Raw genomic sequence first — 20,457 nt, forward strand, 5'->3', positions numbered from 1 at the left:
GAAAATTAGCGATTTTTAAATTTGTAATTTTTTTGGATATTTCCCCCATTTGCGGGGAACGAGGGAATTTTTTTCAATTTTTAAGGGTAATGTCTTCAACTAGATACGATTTGTGATCTTTTGACGTATTTTTGAAAGAAATCGGTCCAGTGAGAGCTGAGAAAAAGTGGCAACAGACACACAAAAAAAAAAAAAACACATCATAGTAAAATTAATACCTTCTCCGCTTCGCATCGAAGCTAAAATATTCAATAGATAAAATAAAACTTTTGATTTAGTATTTTATAAGATTTTAGCACTTTTATACTAGGATAGGAAAACTAGGTTATTCAAAAATGTCAAGATGAAAAATAACCAGATCCACTTTTTATCTACAGTATTTTTTTTCAAATGTTAATAACTACCAAACTATTTTTTCTCAATCTGTCGCTCAAACAATCATACTCGTACACATAAATTTTGTGATTTTTCAAAAGAATTATTCCTGTAATGTAAGAGAATATTTCCAGTTCTCGGAAATGTTTCTTGTAGAATATTTTTTGTGGCACATTACTAGGAACCGTATGTTTTATTAATTGAGCAGTCTATTATTACAATAAAATTGTAACTTTTAACTTAAATTTTTGGTAATGTTGTTTGATTAGATGTATTGCTCTAAAAGAATAAATTATTTATAAGCTATATAAGACCGCAAAAAGTTGGATAATTTGTTAATATAATTTGTTAAATTTTAAAGTTAAAATGAGTGAATACTATTCATTATACATAAACATACTTCTCAAACACCTGCATTTCCATAACGCATTTCTTTTTAATGTAAAAGACTCTATTTTATTTATTGTATCAAAACCTGCACTATCGGTAAATTGTCTTTTTTCATTATAATCGACAATTTCAACATTTTTGACACCAAAAATTATTGTAAAATCTAGATTTATTGAATCAACTTGCATCCATGGGGCGTACAAATAAATTATGTCATATTTAGAAATTTTTTTTGACAATTTATCCAACACAACAATAATCTGTATACCGATTTTTTCTAAAAAAAAAAATAAATAAAAAATGTATTCAATTTTAATAATTTAACTTTAACTAAATATTAAATTTATATTAACCAAATTTATACTCAGTGCAAAGTAATACAATCTTTCTAAATTCCATTAATACATCAATTACTTTATATAAAATAGTGTTACTTAATGGTCGACAAAACATATTCGTTTGCTTTTCAAAATTTTCAATGCACATTTCAGATTTTTTATGATTTAATAGTTCACAAAATTTTCCTTTATATCCTGTTTTACTAAAAAAAAAAAAATATATATATTTTTGGAATTAAATTTAGTATTAATATAATTTGTTTTATAGTAGAACCGGGTTTGCAAAGACAATAACTATAATATTTACACTCCTTCAACGGATTTTGGAACTCTGAAAAATTAATAATTAATTTATTTTTAATTATTAAAAATTTCGAAAATTCAAAAAATCTTCAAGTAAATAAAATTGTGTTTTCTTATTTTTTTCAGCTAGAAAATTTATTAAATTTCCTTACCATAACTTTTTTTTTTTTTTTGCCGAATCAAATTGAGTAGGTGATGGACTTTTATTATTTTTAAAGTTGTAGTTAAATTTTGGTGTAGAAAAATTATTGTTCTCAAAATAAGTTGGCGGAGATTCCAACAAATCAATCTAAAATTTAAAAAATTGGAGTTCAAAGTAAAATAAAATCAATTAATTAAAAAAAAAAGTGCGATTAAATTTACTTTATAAAATAATTTAGCTTTATCCTCAGATTCAAATGACAATGATGTACTTGGAATGGTAACATCTAATGAATTTATAGAAAAATATTTTTGAGAAAATCCATTGCTAAAAACTTGATTACTTTTATCAGATTTAGGAGAATTACATACTTCAATAATTGGAATATATTTCTGAGAAAAATTAGGAGGCGAATATTCAATTATTTCGGTAACATTTTCATTCATTTTCCTCGTACAAATATTTGAATTATTTAAAATTTTGTTAGAATTATTTTCATGCGTAGGTAAAATATCGTTAGTAAATTTAATGCTGCATCCTTTAATAATTGCATTATTTATTGCATTTTTATACATTAAAGATTTATGAATTATTGGAGTTGAATAAATATTTCTTAATTTCTTTTTATTATATATTTTTGTAATTGTCTTCAATTTCAAATTTTCTTTTTGAGTATTTATGGGCTCAATTTCATTTGTTCTCATCACATTTTCAAATGTAAACTTTGAACGATTTGACATAATAAGTGGTGATTTAGGACTTAATAATGGCCATAAATCCACGGTTTTAAAAGTTGAGGATATAATTTTAGAGTTATTATTTAGTTGATTAAGATTAGACTGTATTCTAGGTGATTTTTCACGTTTATCAGGAGTTAGATTATTCTCACTTTTAAAGGTTTTCATATTTTTATTAATTTTTAATTTTTGAAAACTTTGTCTAAATAGTATTTCTTTTTTTGTTTCTGTGAACAATAATTTCCTTTTTGCCTTAAAATGATTATTCATTGATTCGAATTTTACATTTTTACTGCACCTATTTAAAACCTTAGATTTTGATTCTTTTCTTTTTACCAATCCGATATTTTCTAGATTGATAATTTTATAATCTGATAAACTACCAGTTAGTCTACATTTGCTATTATCCCTTTTCCAAATTACTTCTAGAGGTTCACTATTAATATTTTTTTCAGTCATATTTTTTAATAATGAAGATCTTTGTATAAAAACTTGAATAACAAATGAATATATAGACCACACCTTAAATAATAAAATATTTTAGTATATTCTAATAAATAAAGTTATCTTTTTTTTTTTTTTTTGATCATCTAGACTGATAACTATNTAAGTATATAATGATTTTTGATCATCTAGACTGATAACTATCTATGATAGTTTAATATAAAATACCTAATATTAATCAAGTAAATACTTAAAACTGTGGTAAGAAATGCATAGTGTAGTATCATATTCACCATCAATAATATCTTAATTAATTTTTTTAGAAGTGGTTTATTTTTAATATGGTGATACTAATTTAGGATTAATATCTGTTGGGCTACTTTACTGTCTTTCCATATCTAATCAACTCTCTTTTTCATTGTCCTGATGAAACCACAAATTTTGCTGATAACCCATTATAATAAAGACTTAATTATTCATCTGTATTCCCCATTCTCTTGCAAAGTATTGAATTAACAACTATTAAATGAAATAATATCACCTAGATTTCACTCAAAACTTAATATAAACACAAGCCATTTAATTAGAAAATGTACACAACTTTAATACCACACAACCCATCACGTAGACTCTAACGTAAATAGAACCGAGACCTATTGATTTAACAAATTAACGACAACAATAAAACCATAACTTGAATACAGCTTTAACAAAAACTAATGGAGGTGTTAACAATGGGTGTCTTCATTTAACGCTTTGTAATTGAATAAGTCAACAAAAACTTATTGTAAATTTTATGCACAAATTGTTTTTTTTAATAAAAGAAAAAAATGTATTATCACTCATTAATGTAGTAGGAATATCAAGTATTGTAAATACCTCTTTAAATTTTACAATCGCTTCCTGTGTTGTTTAGTATTTCAATAAAATCATATCGACTCATCTTGAAAAATAATCAACTATCACTAAGTAATCTTTAACACAATATCAACACCAATATTTTCAAATTTGACTATAAACCTAGCCACAGAATGAATTCAAAAAAGAAATTTTTGTCACAAGTTAATACCGAATAGTAACTATCAAACTATAGTTTTTTTAAATATTTGATAGTTTAAGCTAAAAAGAAATTATTCGGTTATATAAAAACAATTTGAATAGAATGAAATATTTGATATTTACTTTTTACATGTACGTTTCCAAATTTCATTAATAATTTTTTATTTAAAACTCTTGAACAAATTATCACTTATAACTGCTATAATGCATTTGAAAATGAACAAATTAAAATAATTTTTTTTTTATATTGAAACCTTAGATATTTTTCATTCATTTGATATACATATTTTGAAAATTTGACTGTAAACCTAGCCACAGGGGGGATTCAAAAAAGCAATTTTTGCCACAAGTTAAGCTTTTTCAATTTAATTTTTGTAAATGTTACTGATATATTGACACTTTTTTTTAATCTTAAATTAAAGATTTTTATGTAAAAACCAAACAAATAACTCCTTAATTTAGCAAGTATTACTTTATTTCCACGGTACACTAATTTATCCTCTAAAACAATTTCAGATGTTATTTTAAAGAAATTACCCTTTCTCCTTTTAGATATTTAGGCCATCCATTCAAATAATATTTTTTTGCTCTTTTTAGTACTATATAAAAGATCGCAAATCGTTTCTAGTCGAAGACATTACCCTCAAAGATTGAAAAAGTTTACTTTTTTTATAGATACAATAGGTATTAACTAATCCTTTGGTAAATATTATTTAGCTTTAATACGAAATGAGAAGGTATTAATTTTACCATGATATGGTTATTACATGATATTAAAGCTTATGTCATGTACTATAAAATGAAAAAAAAAATTTATCCCGACACCATATCTTCTACGTGCAAACAGCTGCCATAGTTAAAAAATGCTATTTTTGAGTTAAAATTTTCAAATTGAAATTGCTATAACTTTTTGCAAAATGTATGTATTAACAAAACATTTTTTTTTTTAAATACATTATATATACTTATTAATTTTTGAAAATGTTCCGGAAATATTGACACTTTTATTTAATCTTAAATTAAAGCTTATATTATATAATTTACTATGAAAAAAAAAAAATTCGAAATATAGATTTTTTTTGGTAAAAATGGCTACCGTATTAAAAAATATTCTATTTTAGTGTTAAAATTCTGGATTTTGATTTTTATTTTATTTTAAAATATCTTACAAAGAGAATACACTGAATTTCATAAATACCAAGATGTGTTTTTTTTTTGTCTGTTGCCACTATCTCAGTTCTTACTGGACCGATTTCTTTCAACAATACGTCAAAAGATCACAAATTGTTAAAGACATAATCCCCAAAAATTGAAAAAATTTCCCTCGTTCCTTGTAAATTAGGGAAATCTCCAAAAAATTACAAATTTATAATTGTCATACTTAAAATTACGATAACTTTTTTAAAAATTACTAAAATAATATAATTTTTTTTATTGATGCATAAGGTACTTACCTATAATTTTGTAAATTTTTTTTATAAATGTTGCCCTCGTTCCCTTTTAATAATGAAAATCTCCCGATTTTTATTATTAAAATAATAAAAATTACAATTTTTAGAATCGGTAAATTCCGACAATTTTTAAACTTTTTTTTTTAAATATTGCCATAACTTATTGAAAAATGAACAAATCAAAATAATTATTTTTTATATTGAAACCATAGATATTTTTCTTTCATTTGTTATAAATTTTTTGATAATCTGACACTTTATCTGCCCACAGAAGGGGATTCAAAATAGCAACTTCTGCACAAAAATTTAACTTTTTCAACTTAAGTTTTGATAATGTTCCGCAAATTCTTCGAGCTTCAAACATATGTTAAAATAAAGCTTTTGTTATGTACTTATAAATTTAAAAAAAATAAACACATCATGGTAAAATTAATCAGCTTCGCATCGAAGCTAAAAAAAATTTATCCCGGCAATATATCTTCTACTTGCAAATAGCTGCTGTAGTTAAAAACATGCTAATTTTGTATTCAATTTTTTATTTTAAAATACTTATACAAGTATTTTAGTACTTTATAAGGGTTTGCCATAGTAATGAGTCCAACAGTTTTTATAAAATTTACATGAATCCGACTTACATTAAATATAATTTTATACTTATTTTGATTACTTAACCTCATCAAAATTATGAAAAGCTGCTTTGAATTTTTAAACTTTCTTAAATTGACTGCGTATAATATAATACAGTTTTATACAGTTGGGTACAAAGTTTAAACCGCATTTGTCAGACTAATTTTTTTGCGTTTTTTCTTAATCCTTTTTTTGAGATGAATAAATATTCAAAGTTCATTTTAATTTAATAAATATCAAGGATTCCTCACTGTAGTCTCACCTCTTGAGAAAAAAATTCTTATTCATGTTAAAATATTTTACTATATGATTTTTTTTGTGATTGTCAATGAACAGTTTTTTTAAATAGTTCGTCAAAAGATCCCAAATCGTATCTAGTCGAAGACATTACCCTCAAAAATTGAAAAAAATTCCCTCGTTCCCCGTAAACGGGGAAAATCCCCCAGAGAAATAAAAAATTTAAAAATCACTAATTTTCGAAATGATTTGAATTATTTTTACTTAAAATTACCATAACTTTTTTAAAAATAATCAAATCTACATAATTTTTTTTTTATAGATGCATAATGTCTTTACTTATCATTTTTTTATTTTTAACTATGTTTCGAGGGGTGTGGAGTTAGTTTTGTTTTGGTTAACTAATTAATAAATTAATAATTATTTCATATGAGTACTGCTCATTACCCTTTTAGCTTCGATGCGAAACTGAGAAGATATTAGTTTTATTATGATGTTCTTTTTTTTTTTTTTGTGTCTGTTACCACTTTTTCTCAGCTCCCACCGAACCGATATCTTTCAATGATAAAACGTTAAAATATCACAAATCGTATCGATTGTATAAGTATATTACATTAGCTTTAATTTAAGATATATATAAAAGTGTCAGTATTTCCAGAACACTTTCAAAAGTTAAGTTGAAAAAGTTAATTTTTTGTGAAAAAGTTGTCATTTTGAATCCCCCTCTGTGAGCTGTTAAAGGGTCAGATATAAAAAAAATATATACCAAATGAAAGGTAATGATATCATGCATCTATATAAAAAAAGAATTACAATGATTTGGTTATTTTTAAAAAAGTTATAGCAATTTTAATTTAAAAAAATTTCGAAAATTAGCGATTTTTAAATTTGTAATTTTTTTGGAGGTTTCCCCCATTTACGGGGAACGAGGGAATTTTTTCAATTTTTAAGGGTAATGTCTTCGACTAGATACGATTTGTGATCTTTTGACGTATCATTGAAAGAAATCGGTTCGGTGAGAGCTGAGAAAGAGTGGTAACAGACACAAAAAAAAAAACACGTCATAGTAAAATTAATACTTTTCAGCTTCGCATCGAAGCTAAAAATTAGATTTATTTTATTATAATGTATTGGTAATCATTAGTTAAAAACTTCACTTTAGTCTTTGATTTTGGTAAGTAAGAAAAATTGTGAATTTAAAATATATTGTCTAAATTAGGGATTTTTTTCAATTTTTGAGGGTAATGTCTTCGACTAGAAACGATTTGCGATCTTTTATATAGTACTAAAAAGAGCAAAAAAATATTATTTGAATGGATGGCCTAAATATCTAAAAGGAGAAAGGGTAATTTCTTTAAAATAACATCTGAAATTGTTTTAGAGGATAAATTAGTGTACCGTGGAAATAAAGTAATACTTGCTAAATTAAGGAGTTATTTGTTTGGTTTTTACATAAAAATCTTTAATTTAAGATTAAAAAAAAGTGTCAATATATCAGTAACATTTACAAAAATTAAATTGAAAAAGCTTAACTTGTGGCAAAAATTGCTTTTTTGAATCCCCCCTGTGGCTAGGTTTACAGTCAAATTTTCAAAATATGTATATCAAATGAATGAAAAATATCTAAGGTTTCAATATAAAAAAAAAATTATTTTAATTTGTTCATTTTCAAATGCATTATAGCAGTTATAAGTGATAATTTGTTCAAGAGTTTTAAATAAAAAATTATTAATGAAATTTGGAAACGTACATGTAAAAAGTAAATATCAAATATTTCATTCTATTCAAATTGTTTTTATATAACCGAATAATTTCTTTTTAGCTTAAACTATCAAATATTTAAAAAAACTATAGTTTGATAGTTACTATTCGGTATTTTAATTTACTAGTAAAAAGAGAATTTGATTGCAAATAAGTATATAATGATATTTAAGTAATTAAAAGCACTAAATTGTACTTAACTACCCAAAAAAGAACAAAATGCTATTAGAATGACTAAAAAGTTGTAAAAATGCATTTATTCAAAAATCATTTAAAAATGTATTAATATATTTTATACGTAAATTCATATGAATCATATTTTGAATTTAACGAGCTATGCAGTAGAGTAACCAGAAAAAAGATGCAAATATTACAAACTCCTACCCTTATATAGAATTAACCAATACCATGTTATAACTATCCTACAATAAATGACTTTAACAATATTGACAATAATTATTATCATTTATAACAGATAACCTTTGTAAATTAGTTATACATAATTATTTCTACGAGTTAACTCATATACACCTAGTTTATTTAATAAGTTTACTCCACATATTTAACTAGATTTATACAAATGTATAATGTATTGTTAATCCTAATAAAATAACTCAAGGTATATAATTTTTAAATGGTTCAAAAGAATAAGATATTCTCTATAATCGTCGAATATATTCTATGAACTATAATCGTTACATAAATTAGGCACATATTTAATAACAAAAAGACAAGAGGTCAAGGCGAATACTGTTAACAGGTTAACGCCATTTCTATAATTATTAGCATAACAATACACAGGGTGTTCAATAAGTACAAAGACAGGTTAATTGTTACGAACAATGAGAGCAATGAAAATATTTTTCCTTGCTTATTAAACACACCTATAACCATTTACATTAAAGTGTTTTTCACTCGATACATAGACACATGGGTTCTAATAGTTCAATTTACTTACAGGACATTTATAAATATATAACTTTTTGTATGGAGAAGTTTTATTTTTCTTTAACTTGTTATTATATATAGTCTGATGAATTATATGGTCTTTTTTTCTGAACTAGGATATGATTAAATTTGGGCCACTTTTGATAACAAATCGTTAACATTAAGTAAATTAAATTATTCAATATGTTCACCATTATTATTTTATAATGTAAAATAAAATTTTATGTTTACGATTTTAAATTTATTATGGGCCATATCAAACTCCCTTGGAGTAGTTACCTAATCTAATTTTTTCTGAAAAATAAGTAATAAATAAATAGAAAAAAGTCCACTTCTGGCAAGAGGAATTGTAACTTCAATTACAGAGGAATTACAATTAATCATATATGACGTCTTTATTATTATGAAATTTAGTACATATAATACTTAATCAAATTGGGTAGACTTCACTAAATGTGAATGGTAGTTATTACCTTGAAATATACTTAAGTAAAGGTATAAAATATAAATATTCTAGTTAAGTCAATAAATAAGAATTAACAAATTGAATTTTTCATTCAATCAAATTTAATTTTTTAACCAGTTTATTAATATTTTATATTAACAATTTTCTTAAGGTCAGCCTGGCTTAGTGGATAGAAATCTTTAGATTGAAAAATCTAATGATTCATAAATTATGTAGATTTTCCAAGTGAATAAAAAAAAAGTGAGTTTAGTTTTAAGTCAAATTTAAAATTAAGTTTGTGTTTATAAGAAAAGTTCTACTTTAACTTTTTGTAATATAAACATGGCAGTGTGGTTTTAGGAGGAGGAGAAAAGCATTTTTTTTTTATTTTACAATAAAATTTACTTGTGATGAAGTTTTTTTTTTGCACAAATTTTTTTAAAATAGTTTAAAAATAAAACTAGATAATTTCAGTTATGTCGGTGGGAGGAACTACAGATCCCTCAGAATTTTAGATACGCCACTGACATGATGTAGATGAAAATAAAAGAAGAAAACAAACTTAATAGATAATTAACAATTTATATTGACAAGCTGTCAATATAAATAAATAAGCTGTCGGGGATTAATTGCCGGAAAGTGTATCCGGTAATCATCTGAAATAAGAAACAAGATACAGGATAAGAAGTCGCAATCCAAGGCGTCGTAGAGACAAACCTTACCACAACGCAATTGTATATTTAAGATTCAGATTTCGAACACTTTCATATAGGTTGATGGAAACACAGTACCATATCATTGTAAATATCTTGTAAATAATTGTGTAGTAATTTCTTTAACGTAAGTCTAAGTAATAATATAGTAAAATTTATGTAGTTAATAATAAACAATTAAATTTAACTCACGCATAGACTACATGGATAATAACACTATAATAATATTAGGTTAATAAAATAATTATACAGCGCAGTGCAGCGGCAAGAATTATTGAAGAATAGTGGGTACCGTTAGAATATACAGAAACAAATCAGTACATGTCTTGTTTAGTTATATATACGACGTTGCAACCTTATTTTTAGTATTAAACATAACTACACGAGATTAATTATTATTGTTTAATATATTAATTGAATTTATATATTTTTAACACTTATAGCAATCATGTGTTTAATAATTACTCTTGTCAACTTTGAACTTTATATTATTCTAGTACTAACAGGTCTAATCACAGTGTATTTCACATTTATTAATTGGACTAATTTAAGAAGAATATTTAAAACCCTTCCAAGGGATACTAAGTAAGTGACGCATTTTTTAACAACTAAAAATAATCTAAAATCAGTTTACATTTTAAAATTTATTTCTTTCTAAATTAAATATTTTTCAATATATGATTAGGGGCGTGAATTAAAGTTAGTATTATTTAAGAATATAATTAAGTAGTACTATTTAAGATATATAATAAATCACAATTTATAATATTCTATTGTAACTGAAGAAGCAAGATACTCATTAATTATTATAAATTGTATTCATAAAAAAAAATTTGACAATATCAAATATTTTGTCTTTTCTTATCACATTGATTCACGATTATTATAGGGTTGGGTCGGGTGAATTAAATGAATTATAAAAAAATGTTATTGCCAAGCAGATATTCATATTTTAGAATCACCTAATTTATGTTTTTAATGTTTATAGAATAATAAAAGACTTTATAACATATTTTGCAAAAATAAGAATACTCAAATTAAGAGGTTACGATACATATGCTAAAATATTTAAAACTTTAGTTATAAAACATCCAAATAAAATTGCATTCAAGCATGAGGATTCAACATGGACATTTCAAGAGGTGAATTAAACATTAAATTTTAAATGACTATGCATTAAATAAAACAAAGTTTTATACCGACGACTTTTTCTTTTTGAAACATCAAAACGGTTATGTTTACTATAACACTGAATTTAGTGTTGATAATTCTATCATGCTCGAGTAAAATACCCGACGATTAAAATTAAAAAATTAGAAAAAGTTTTAACATATTTATAAGTTAATCAAATTATAAATTTCCATAGATGGAAACTTATAATTTAATTATTTTTAAATTTTTCCTATAAAAAGAAGTACACCGTCATTAATAATTCATCTTCATCTATAATGTTCATGGAATTTTTATTGGAACTGTACATTTGAACACCATGTATATTTGTAACGATTAATTCTAGTTTATATCAATAATCTAATGAACTAAGTAATTATCTGTTGTCAATGGTTTTTTAATGAATATCTGAATTAATATCGAGTTAATGTTGCCTAATTTAGACAATATATTTTAAATTCACAATTTTTCTTACTTACCAAAATCAAAGACTAAAGTGAAGTTTTTAACTAATGATTACCAATACATTATAATAAAATAAATCTAATTTTTAGCTTCGATGCGAAGCTGGAAAGTATTAATTTTAGTATGATGTGTTTTTTTTTTGTGTCTGTTACCACTCTTTCTCAGCTCTCACCGAACCGATTTTTTTCAATGATAGGTCAAAAGATCACAAATCGTATCTAGTCGCAGATATTACCCTCAAAAATTGAAAAAAATTCCCTCGTTCCCCGTAAATGGGAGAAACCTCCAAAAAAATTACAAATTTAAAAATAGCTAATTTTTGAAATTTTTTCAATTTTTTTTACTTAAAATTGCTATAACTTTTTTAAAAATAACCAAATCATTGTAATTTTTTTTTTATATAGATGCATGATATCATTACCTTTCATTTGGTATATATTTTTTTTATATCTGACCCTTTAACAGCTCACAGAGGGGGATTCAAAATGACAACTTTTTCACAAAAAATTAACTTTTTCAACTTAACTTTTGAAAGTGTTCTGGAAATACTGACACTTTTATATATATCTTAAATTAAAGCTAATGTAATATACTTTAATTTGAAAAAAAAAAATTTGACTTCTGGACTTGTCTTCATGGTGAAAATGGCTACCAAATTCTATTACTGTGTGAAAATTCTCGATTTTATTTTTTACATTTTTAACTTTATAATGCTATGACATATTGAAAAGTGTATGGATCAACATTATTTTTTTATTAGAAATAATATTTTTTAATAATCCTTTTTTCATTCGACATACTTTATCTTAATTAGGATATTAATAATGAACTAGCAGATCATGTAGCTTTTGGAATAATCCACCAATTTTTTAAAATTAAACACTATCTAAAGATTTGCATCGAAACGTTTTTTTTTGATAGTGATTTTAATCACTGTCAGATATCATTATACTTGATCCATCTATACCACGTCACCACTGTGCCGCGACCCCTCTGTGCTGGGTTTTTTTTTTTAACAATTAAGTTTTAATTATGTAATCTAAGATGAAACAAAATATTTTCAATTGACTGGGTTAAAAGTTCATTTTATACCAATTATAACTAATTTAAAGAAGAAATAGCAATTTTTTTTATGATTCTTATGTTTAACGCCCTTTTTAGAAAAACAGAGAACAATAAAAAACCTTCAGCTCATTCAGAACGATTCCATTGCACAATGGAATCGTTCTTATACACCGAGGCATAGTATTTTATCAACTGAGCTAAGTAAGCCATCTAAATTCAAGATTGAAAAAAATCAAACTATCCATACTAAATTGTTGCTCATATATGTAGACATCATTTTAATGCTGTTTTACATTTGTAACTTAAGTTGCTTTTCTAAATATTGAAAATGGTATAAATTAGAAGATTATATGTGGTTTTCAATACAAATCAGCATTATGACTGATGTATTATGATAAACAACATTTATTACTATCAATATATTATTATAAAAAATATAGTACTATAAAAATTTAATATCTTAAAACTATCTTTAAGTATATTTGAACTGAAGTGTTTCTTCTTTTTCTTTGCCTTAATCCCAATTACTTGGGCTTGACCACCCTTATTCTAAACTTACACCTGTCTCAATCTCCCACATCTTCTACGCTCACATCAGCTGTCCTCATATCACATTCAATAATACTCCTCTATTTCTTTTATGGTCTTCCTCTATTTCTTCTTCTTTCAACATTCATTTCCATAACTGTTTTTATAGCTTCCAATTCCTTTCTCCTCATAACATCTAAACCATCTAAGTCTATTTTCTCTTATCTTATCCACAATCAACGTTATATACTTTCTCTTATACGTTTTCTCCACTCTCAAGAACCCATTTAGATAGAAACATAAAATATTGCAAATAGGTAGTCTTCATGGTGTATATAAAAGAAAAATTTCCTTCAAGAGCTGATCTCTACACCTATAACCTTTGATTAATTTCTTTCCTATTTTCTCCTATTAACAGTATATTATCAGCAAACAACAGGCACCACAGTATCTCTCCTTGTATTTCTCTAGAAATTTTATCCATCACTACAGAAAATATGTAAGGGCTTAATGTAGAACCTTGGTACACTCCAAATCTAACCCTAAAACCTTCTGTTACTTCACCCACACTCTTTACCCTAATACAAATGCCATCATACATAACCTCTATTATATTAATGTACCATTTTAAAACATCTCTCGGTACTCTATCATACACAGCTTTTTATTCTTTTCCCTATACTTTTCTATTAGTTATCTAACATAAAAAATTTACTCTATCGTTGACTCTCCAAACAAAAAACCAAACTGGTTCTTTGTTACTAATGTTAGTTTTAGTTATTAGTGAGGTGGACTTAATGCCCATGAACTCAGATCTGTTAGTCCATTGTGCACACCTCAACGGAATTGTCTTAAATCAGTCTACCAGTTTAGGGCACATACAAGATCAGAGTTTTAATCATTGAAGTGTAACTGATGTTTCTCCTGTTATTCTTTTGTCTATTACCTTTTCCCAAATTTTCATACTAAGAGTCATAAGCTTTATGTTTCTATAATTTCCATATTCCTGTATGTCTCCTTTGCATTTAAATATCAGCACCACAGTACTATTCTTCCATTCTTTTGGCATTTTTTGATTCGTTTATGATATGTAATTTAATTACTGTCAGAATTCAAGTTATATTAGTTTATACAATGCCTTATCTCCACTATGCTGTTACCCAACAGTACCGTGTATTTTAAACATATCATTACTTTTTTAATTTTAATAGCCTATTTGATTATTCAAAGATTATTTTTTTATTTTTGGTTGTTCGAGTGGTTGTATATTAGATTATACAGGTAGTATAACTGTTTACTTTTTAGTTTTAACTTAAACTTCAGACTTGACATGACTTGAACAATAAAAAAATAAAATAATAATCCTTTAAAAATAAAATGGGTACTAATATGTTTAATATTAGTACAGTTGGGAAAGGGCAAAGTGAAGATAATAAAAACTAGCATAATTTTAAATCTGATAGTACCTAATATTTTTTATATTATCACTAAAAATCACCAAAAAAAAGCTTTAACCACTCTTTTAAGCTTTTTAACATCAATTTATTTTTAGTTATTAAATCTTTGCTCTTTGTGTAAAAAATAGTTCCGACCTCTACATTAAATTTTAAGGTAAGGTACCAAACCAAAAAATGTTAACATTATTTTATAATGTTAAAAAAAAAAAGCTATGAAAAAGTGTTATCAGCTAACCATTCATGGTGAACTGTTAAAATTTTTTTTGTTATTTATTATTTTTCTACCTTATAACAACTTTTACACGTGATCTATGAAAATAATTAGTTCATTAATCAATTTAACAATTTTATAATGCTCTAAATTAGAGGTTATTATTCTAAAAATGTGCTAGTACTAATAGCATATCATGCTATTAAAAGTATTTGATTAAAATTAAACTTTACCAGATTATTTTTAGTTAAAAATTATTTATTTTTTTAGGTAGAGAACTACAGTAATAAAATAGCAAATTATTTTAAAGAAAAAGGTTTTAAACGAGGTGATAGTGTAGCATTATTTATGGAAAGCTGTCCAGAATATGTTAGCATTTGGTTAGGTTTATCAAAAATTGGTGTTGTAGTTGCATTAATTAATAGTAATCTACAATATGAAACATTATTGCATTCAATAAAAGTATCAAATTGTAAAACAATTATTACAGACACGGGACACATTGATAGTAAGTTAAAAATTCTTTGCTTATGAATGATAAAATTTGAATTTATAAAAACATTTTTTTTCATTTTTGTTATTTTATATTTTTAGCCCCAATTAGATCATTAAGAATTTAAATTTCATATTTATTATTATTATTCTTTAACAAATGGTGTATATTTTTTTTTTAACAGTAGCAAATTTTTATCAATTAAGTACAAAGTTTAAATTATTTTAAGCTTAAATAAACTAATTCAAAAAATTATTAAAATTGTTCATAAAAATAAAAACAGCATAGTTAGTCATGTATAAAAGATATCTTATATTGATTAACACTACCATCATAAAAATTTAATGCAAATCTGTTAAATTTTTTATTAAGATAATTCATTTTTAAGTCAAATAACTAAAAAATTAAAAATAAAGTAATTTTTTTGTGAAAATTGAAAATTTTTTACTTTGATGGACAATTTCTCAAAGTTAAACGAATGTCTGACAAAAAGTTATTATTATTATTTTTCAAATACTTTAATTTGATGTTAAATAATTTAAAATCCCAGAATATTAGCAAAAATTGTGTTGACAAAAAAATGTTTACCTGTGTAGTCTTTTACAAACTTTACATATACTGAGGTTTTTCATTGAATTTTATAAAAAGTATTTTAAAACAAGTTTATTATCATTGTTATTGTTCATATAAATTTCATTTGGATCAGTGTTTTTAAAATATTTTATAGAAGTTTTAAAATATAAAGAAAAAAACTATTTAATTGCCATTATTTTTAAGGTAGCATAATTTTTAAATATATATTTTTATTTCTTAATTTGAGAGATTTTTAAAGTTTTTGGTGTTCATAGGTTTAACTAGATTAAAATCGGGTTCTTTTGATGCATAGATCAACAAAATTGGTCATGTGAAAGCTAGGAATTTTCATAGACAGTCTAAAAGAAAATACATGGTAAAACAATACCCTCTCACAGCTTTACATCAAAGCTAAAATTAATGATGAGAAATTGATCTTTTTAAAATAGTTTTTAAAGAGTTATTCTGTCTTTTTTAAAAATTGAAAACCATGCCATTTATTCTACGATTGATTAAAAATTCCCTGAAGTATTTATAATAAATTTATGAAAATTGAGCAAAATGTTTATTTAAATTAAGCACATGAGTTCTAACAGTAGATGATAAAGATCACAAAAAAAAATTGTATAGGTTGTCTTTTAAATTTTCTTAAGTTGTTTTAAAAATATACATAGACTTATCAAAAACTATCTACTTTAAACTAAAGTATAATAAAGTACATTGTAAATGTTAAGATTTTTAGATAGTTATTTTAACAAAGTGTCCCTAAGAATAAGGATTAAACATAAAACTAATAGAACTGCATGCTTTTAACTATTAAATACCTAAATTGCTTAAAACTAATAATATTTTTTATTCATTATTACAATGTTAATAAATAAAAAGTGAAGTTCATACAAAAACTTATATTGGAGGCATACAATACATGAATATAATCATGTTTGGATGTACCTTATTTTTGGTTATTAATAAGAAATTTTCTTTCTAGATTTTTATTTTATATGAAGAAAAAAAATTAGCTTAATTAGTAAACAAATTTTACTTGAACTCTAACTAAAGATGTCTATCTAGTTACAGAGGATGAGTTCAGTTTCAATCAGGGGGTTTTTTTAGGTCAGGGTGTCAGTATGTGTTTAGTGTTAATAATGGTAACATTGTTTTTGAAATACGTATCCGTGACTTTTTAGTAAATTTTTTTTTTTGGTCATTTTGAGTTTAATATTTTTAATATATTTTAGTTTTTAAGAAATAATATTATTAATATAATTTTAATTTTAAATAATATTAGCCACAAGTTATTAATTTTTATTATATAAATAATTTTTTATAATTGAAAATTAATTCACATTATAACATTAAAACTATTCTAGTTAGTAATTTACCCATTATATCAGAATAAATTAAAATAATAGAATGTTTATTTACGAAAATAAAATATTTTAATTATAAGATCCACGTTTATAGGAAAAATTAACAGAAAATTCCTATTTCTACTAGCTATTTTACGATACTCAATTTAACTATAAACATAATAAATAACATTCAGAGCTGTATTTTATATATTAGATTAGGTTTAGCAACTGTTTTTTCTTTTTTTGCTAGTAAATTATATTAAATTAGTAATCAATATATATATTTCAATTAGTGCTTTGAGCCTACGAATAGTTTAATCCAGCTTTGCTAGTATTTATACATCTTTTTGTTTATTCTAATATGTATAGATTCTAGTCAGGTATTAAAATGACTTGAAACACAATAACTATTGTAATTAATTTATGAAGTCAAGTATTTTCAAAGTTGATCTATCTTTTAATATAACTTTAAACCAACACTAACAGAGTATTAGTTTGGAGTTAAATACAGTGATAAATAGACATTAAAAATTACAATAAATTAAAATGTATGACTACTCGGCCTTTTCTTTTAGAACAAATAAATAGAAAAGGGTAATTCTTACTATTATATCTAAATATAGTCCAGGGAAAATTATTAACTTTCAAAAAAATATTGCTTTGAAAATAAATAAAATTAACTATTTTCAGAATGAACTTTATTAAAAAAAACGAAAATGCCAAGTTTACTTAAATCAGTAACACTATTAATTAAAAAAATTATCGTTTTACTTACCAAATACTATAACATGTTTATAAAATTAACAAATTAGGATAGATTCATTACTGTAAAATAGTTATTATAATCACTGAAGAAATAAATGTTTTAAAAGTCTATTGAGGAGGAATTAAAAACAATTTTTATTGATATCAAATGGTTTAAATTATTTTGTAGACAGGGATAAGAGCTGATATGGTTTTTGGCGGGCATAGATTACAGATATCGTCGAATATATGCAAATACTACATCCCAGAAATGTTTATACATATTAATGTATGTATATATCTTTAGTTTGTAGAATAAACTATATGACTGTATTCATAAAGTCTATATTTGTACTTATATTGTGTTTACATTAAGATTAAAAATTAGATTGTAAACTGTTTTAAATCAGCCGTGTTTACAAGTGAGACAGAACATTTTTATATTTTTTAGGCCAGCCATTTCTTACGCTTTATAAAACTTTTTACTATTACAAATTTTATTATCACCAACTTTCTATAATGTAATCAATGTTTGGACGTTCGTTATCAAGCCTTATTGTGATGAGAACATAGATCTTGTAAACATGTTTATGTTTTTAACACGCTTATATTAGTTTCACCTGTATGTATGTATGTTTGTAACTCTCCAAGCGTTATCGCAATTTCCGTCGTCTATGGCCTTGAGACTAGACTGTCATAACGCATTCACCCCACCTCACGCCTCGCTAACTACACGACGGCAACACTATTCCTGTATACATTTATATTTGGTTATTGTTCCCGTACACACGTGCGTATCATCAATATTATATATATATAAACAAATTTTTATTTTGACTGACCATTATCATCCGCGTGCATACGGCTTACATATATATTCCTACCGCCGTTTATACCTCAGGTATAACGTTAGTCCGACCCGCCCGCCAACAAAACACGACTATACCTAGTGCATGATACGTTTACGTACTTAAGTCGCATTATTTGTATATATATATATACATATATATATATATTCTAATTACTATTAAAATTTATATATTAACACGCTTTATTCTAATTAAGAGATATAAAGTATTCATTCCGATTACTAGTGATGATTTCCGTATCGTCATTTTTGGTCACTACCTTCACCTTCCGGGAGTGAGTAATTTTCATAAATTTAACCCTTTACCAGCCCACAGGGGGAGATTTAATATGACAACTTTATTGGTGTATTATTCCAAAAGCTACATGATCTGCTAGTTCCTTATTAATATCTCGATTAAGATAAAGTATGTCGAACAAAAAAGGGATTATTAAAAAATATTATTTCTCAGAAAATAATTTTGTGGATCCATACACTTTTCAATAAGTTATAGCATTATAAAGTTAAAAATGTAAAAAATGAAATCGAGAATTTTCACACAGTAATAGAATTTGGTAGCCATTTTCACCATGAAGACAAGTCCAGAAGTAAAATTTTTTTTTTTTTTAAATTAAAGTATATTACATTAGCATTAATTTAAGATATATATAAAAGTGTCAGACCTTCCGGAACATTTTCAAAAGTTAAGTTGTAAAATTTAATTTTTTGTGAAAAAGTTGTCTTTTTAAGTCCCCCCCTGTGGGAGGATAAAGGGTCAAATTTACAAAAAAAATATACCAAATGATAAGTAAAGACATCAAGCATCTATATAAAAAAAAATTATATTGATATGTTGATTTTTGAAAAAGTTACGGCACATTTTAGTAAAAAAAATTGAAAAAATTTCAAAAATTAGCGATTTTTAAATTTGTAATTTTTTTGGAGGTTTCCCCCATTTACGGGGAACGGGTGAATTTTTTTCAATTTTTAAGGGTAATGTCTTCGACTTGATACGATTTGTAATCTTTTGACGTATCGTTGAAAGAAATCTGTTCGGTGAGAGCTAAGAAAAAGTGGTAACAGACACAAAAAAAAAAAAAACCCAGCACAGGGGGGTCGCGGCACAGTGGTGACGTGGTATAGATGGATCAAGTATAATGATATCTGACAGTGATTAAAATCACTATCAAAAAAAAACGCTTCGATGCAAATCATTAGATAGTGTTTAATTTTAAAAAATTGGTGGACTATTCCAAAAGCTACATTATCTGCTAGTTCATTATTAATATCCTAATTAAGATAAAGTATGTAGAATGAAAAAGGGATTATTAAAAAATATTATTTCTCATAAAAAAATAATGTTGATCCATACACTTTTCAATATGTCATAGCATTATAAAGTTAAAAATGTAAAAAATAAAATCGAGAATTTTCACACAATAATAGCATTCGGTAGCCATTTTCACCGTGAAGATAAAATAAAGTCCGAAATTTTTTTTTCGCATAATAAAGTAAATTACATTGGCATTAATTTAAGATATATATAAAAGTGTCAGACCTTCCGGAACATTTTCAAAAGTTA

General features: G+C 24.8%; 2 protein-coding genes across 13 annotated transcripts in view; one reads left to right on the plus strand and one right to left on the minus strand.

The window, feature by feature from the left end:
- Positions 1 to 18,447, minus strand: part of LOC126908088 (uncharacterized) — a 25,946-nt gene extending 7,499 nt beyond the window's left edge. The window contains exons 1-6 of one of the 4 annotated variants that reach the window (XM_050689964.1): positions 18,060 to 18,447; positions 14,145 to 14,300; positions 1,770 to 2,807; positions 1,559 to 1,695; positions 1,119 to 1,306; positions 776 to 1,042 (exon numbers count right to left, since the gene is read on the minus strand). In XM_050689964.1, coding sequence (XP_050545921.1) covers positions 776 to 1,042; positions 1,119 to 1,306; positions 1,559 to 1,695; positions 1,770 to 2,807; positions 14,145 to 14,267 — 1,753 coding nt within the window. In that variant the 5' untranslated portion in view covers positions 14,268 to 14,300; positions 18,060 to 18,447. Of the gene's footprint in view, positions 1 to 775; positions 1,043 to 1,118; positions 1,307 to 1,558; positions 1,696 to 1,769; positions 2,808 to 3,608; positions 3,818 to 14,144; positions 14,561 to 18,059 lie in introns of those variants that run through there. The other 3 variants (XM_050689965.1, XM_050689963.1, XM_050689966.1) reach the window with 3 other exon arrangements.
- Positions 9,725 to 20,457, plus strand: part of LOC126908085 (long-chain fatty acid transport protein 4-like) — a 34,329-nt gene continuing 23,596 nt past the window's right edge. For 3 of the 9 annotated variants that reach the window (XM_050689955.1, XM_050689956.1, XM_050689959.1), the window contains exons 1-4: positions 9,726 to 10,057; positions 10,414 to 10,555; positions 10,959 to 11,112; positions 15,137 to 15,374. In XM_050689955.1, coding sequence (XP_050545912.1) covers positions 10,419 to 10,555; positions 10,959 to 11,112; positions 15,137 to 15,374 — 529 coding nt within the window. In that variant the 5' untranslated portion in view covers positions 9,726 to 10,057; positions 10,414 to 10,418. Of the gene's footprint in view, positions 10,069 to 10,225; positions 10,556 to 10,958; positions 11,113 to 15,136; positions 15,375 to 20,457 lie in introns of those variants that run through there. The other 6 variants (XM_050689957.1, XM_050689958.1, XM_050689954.1 and 3 more) reach the window with 5 other exon arrangements.

This window comes from Daktulosphaira vitifoliae, unplaced genomic scaffold (genome assembly GCF_025091365.1).
Source record: "Daktulosphaira vitifoliae isolate Bord-2020 unplaced genomic scaffold, ASM2509136v1 Scaffold_5, whole genome shotgun sequence".
In the NCBI taxonomy this organism is placed as follows: Eukaryota; Metazoa; Arthropoda; class Insecta; order Hemiptera; family Phylloxeridae; genus Daktulosphaira; species Daktulosphaira vitifoliae.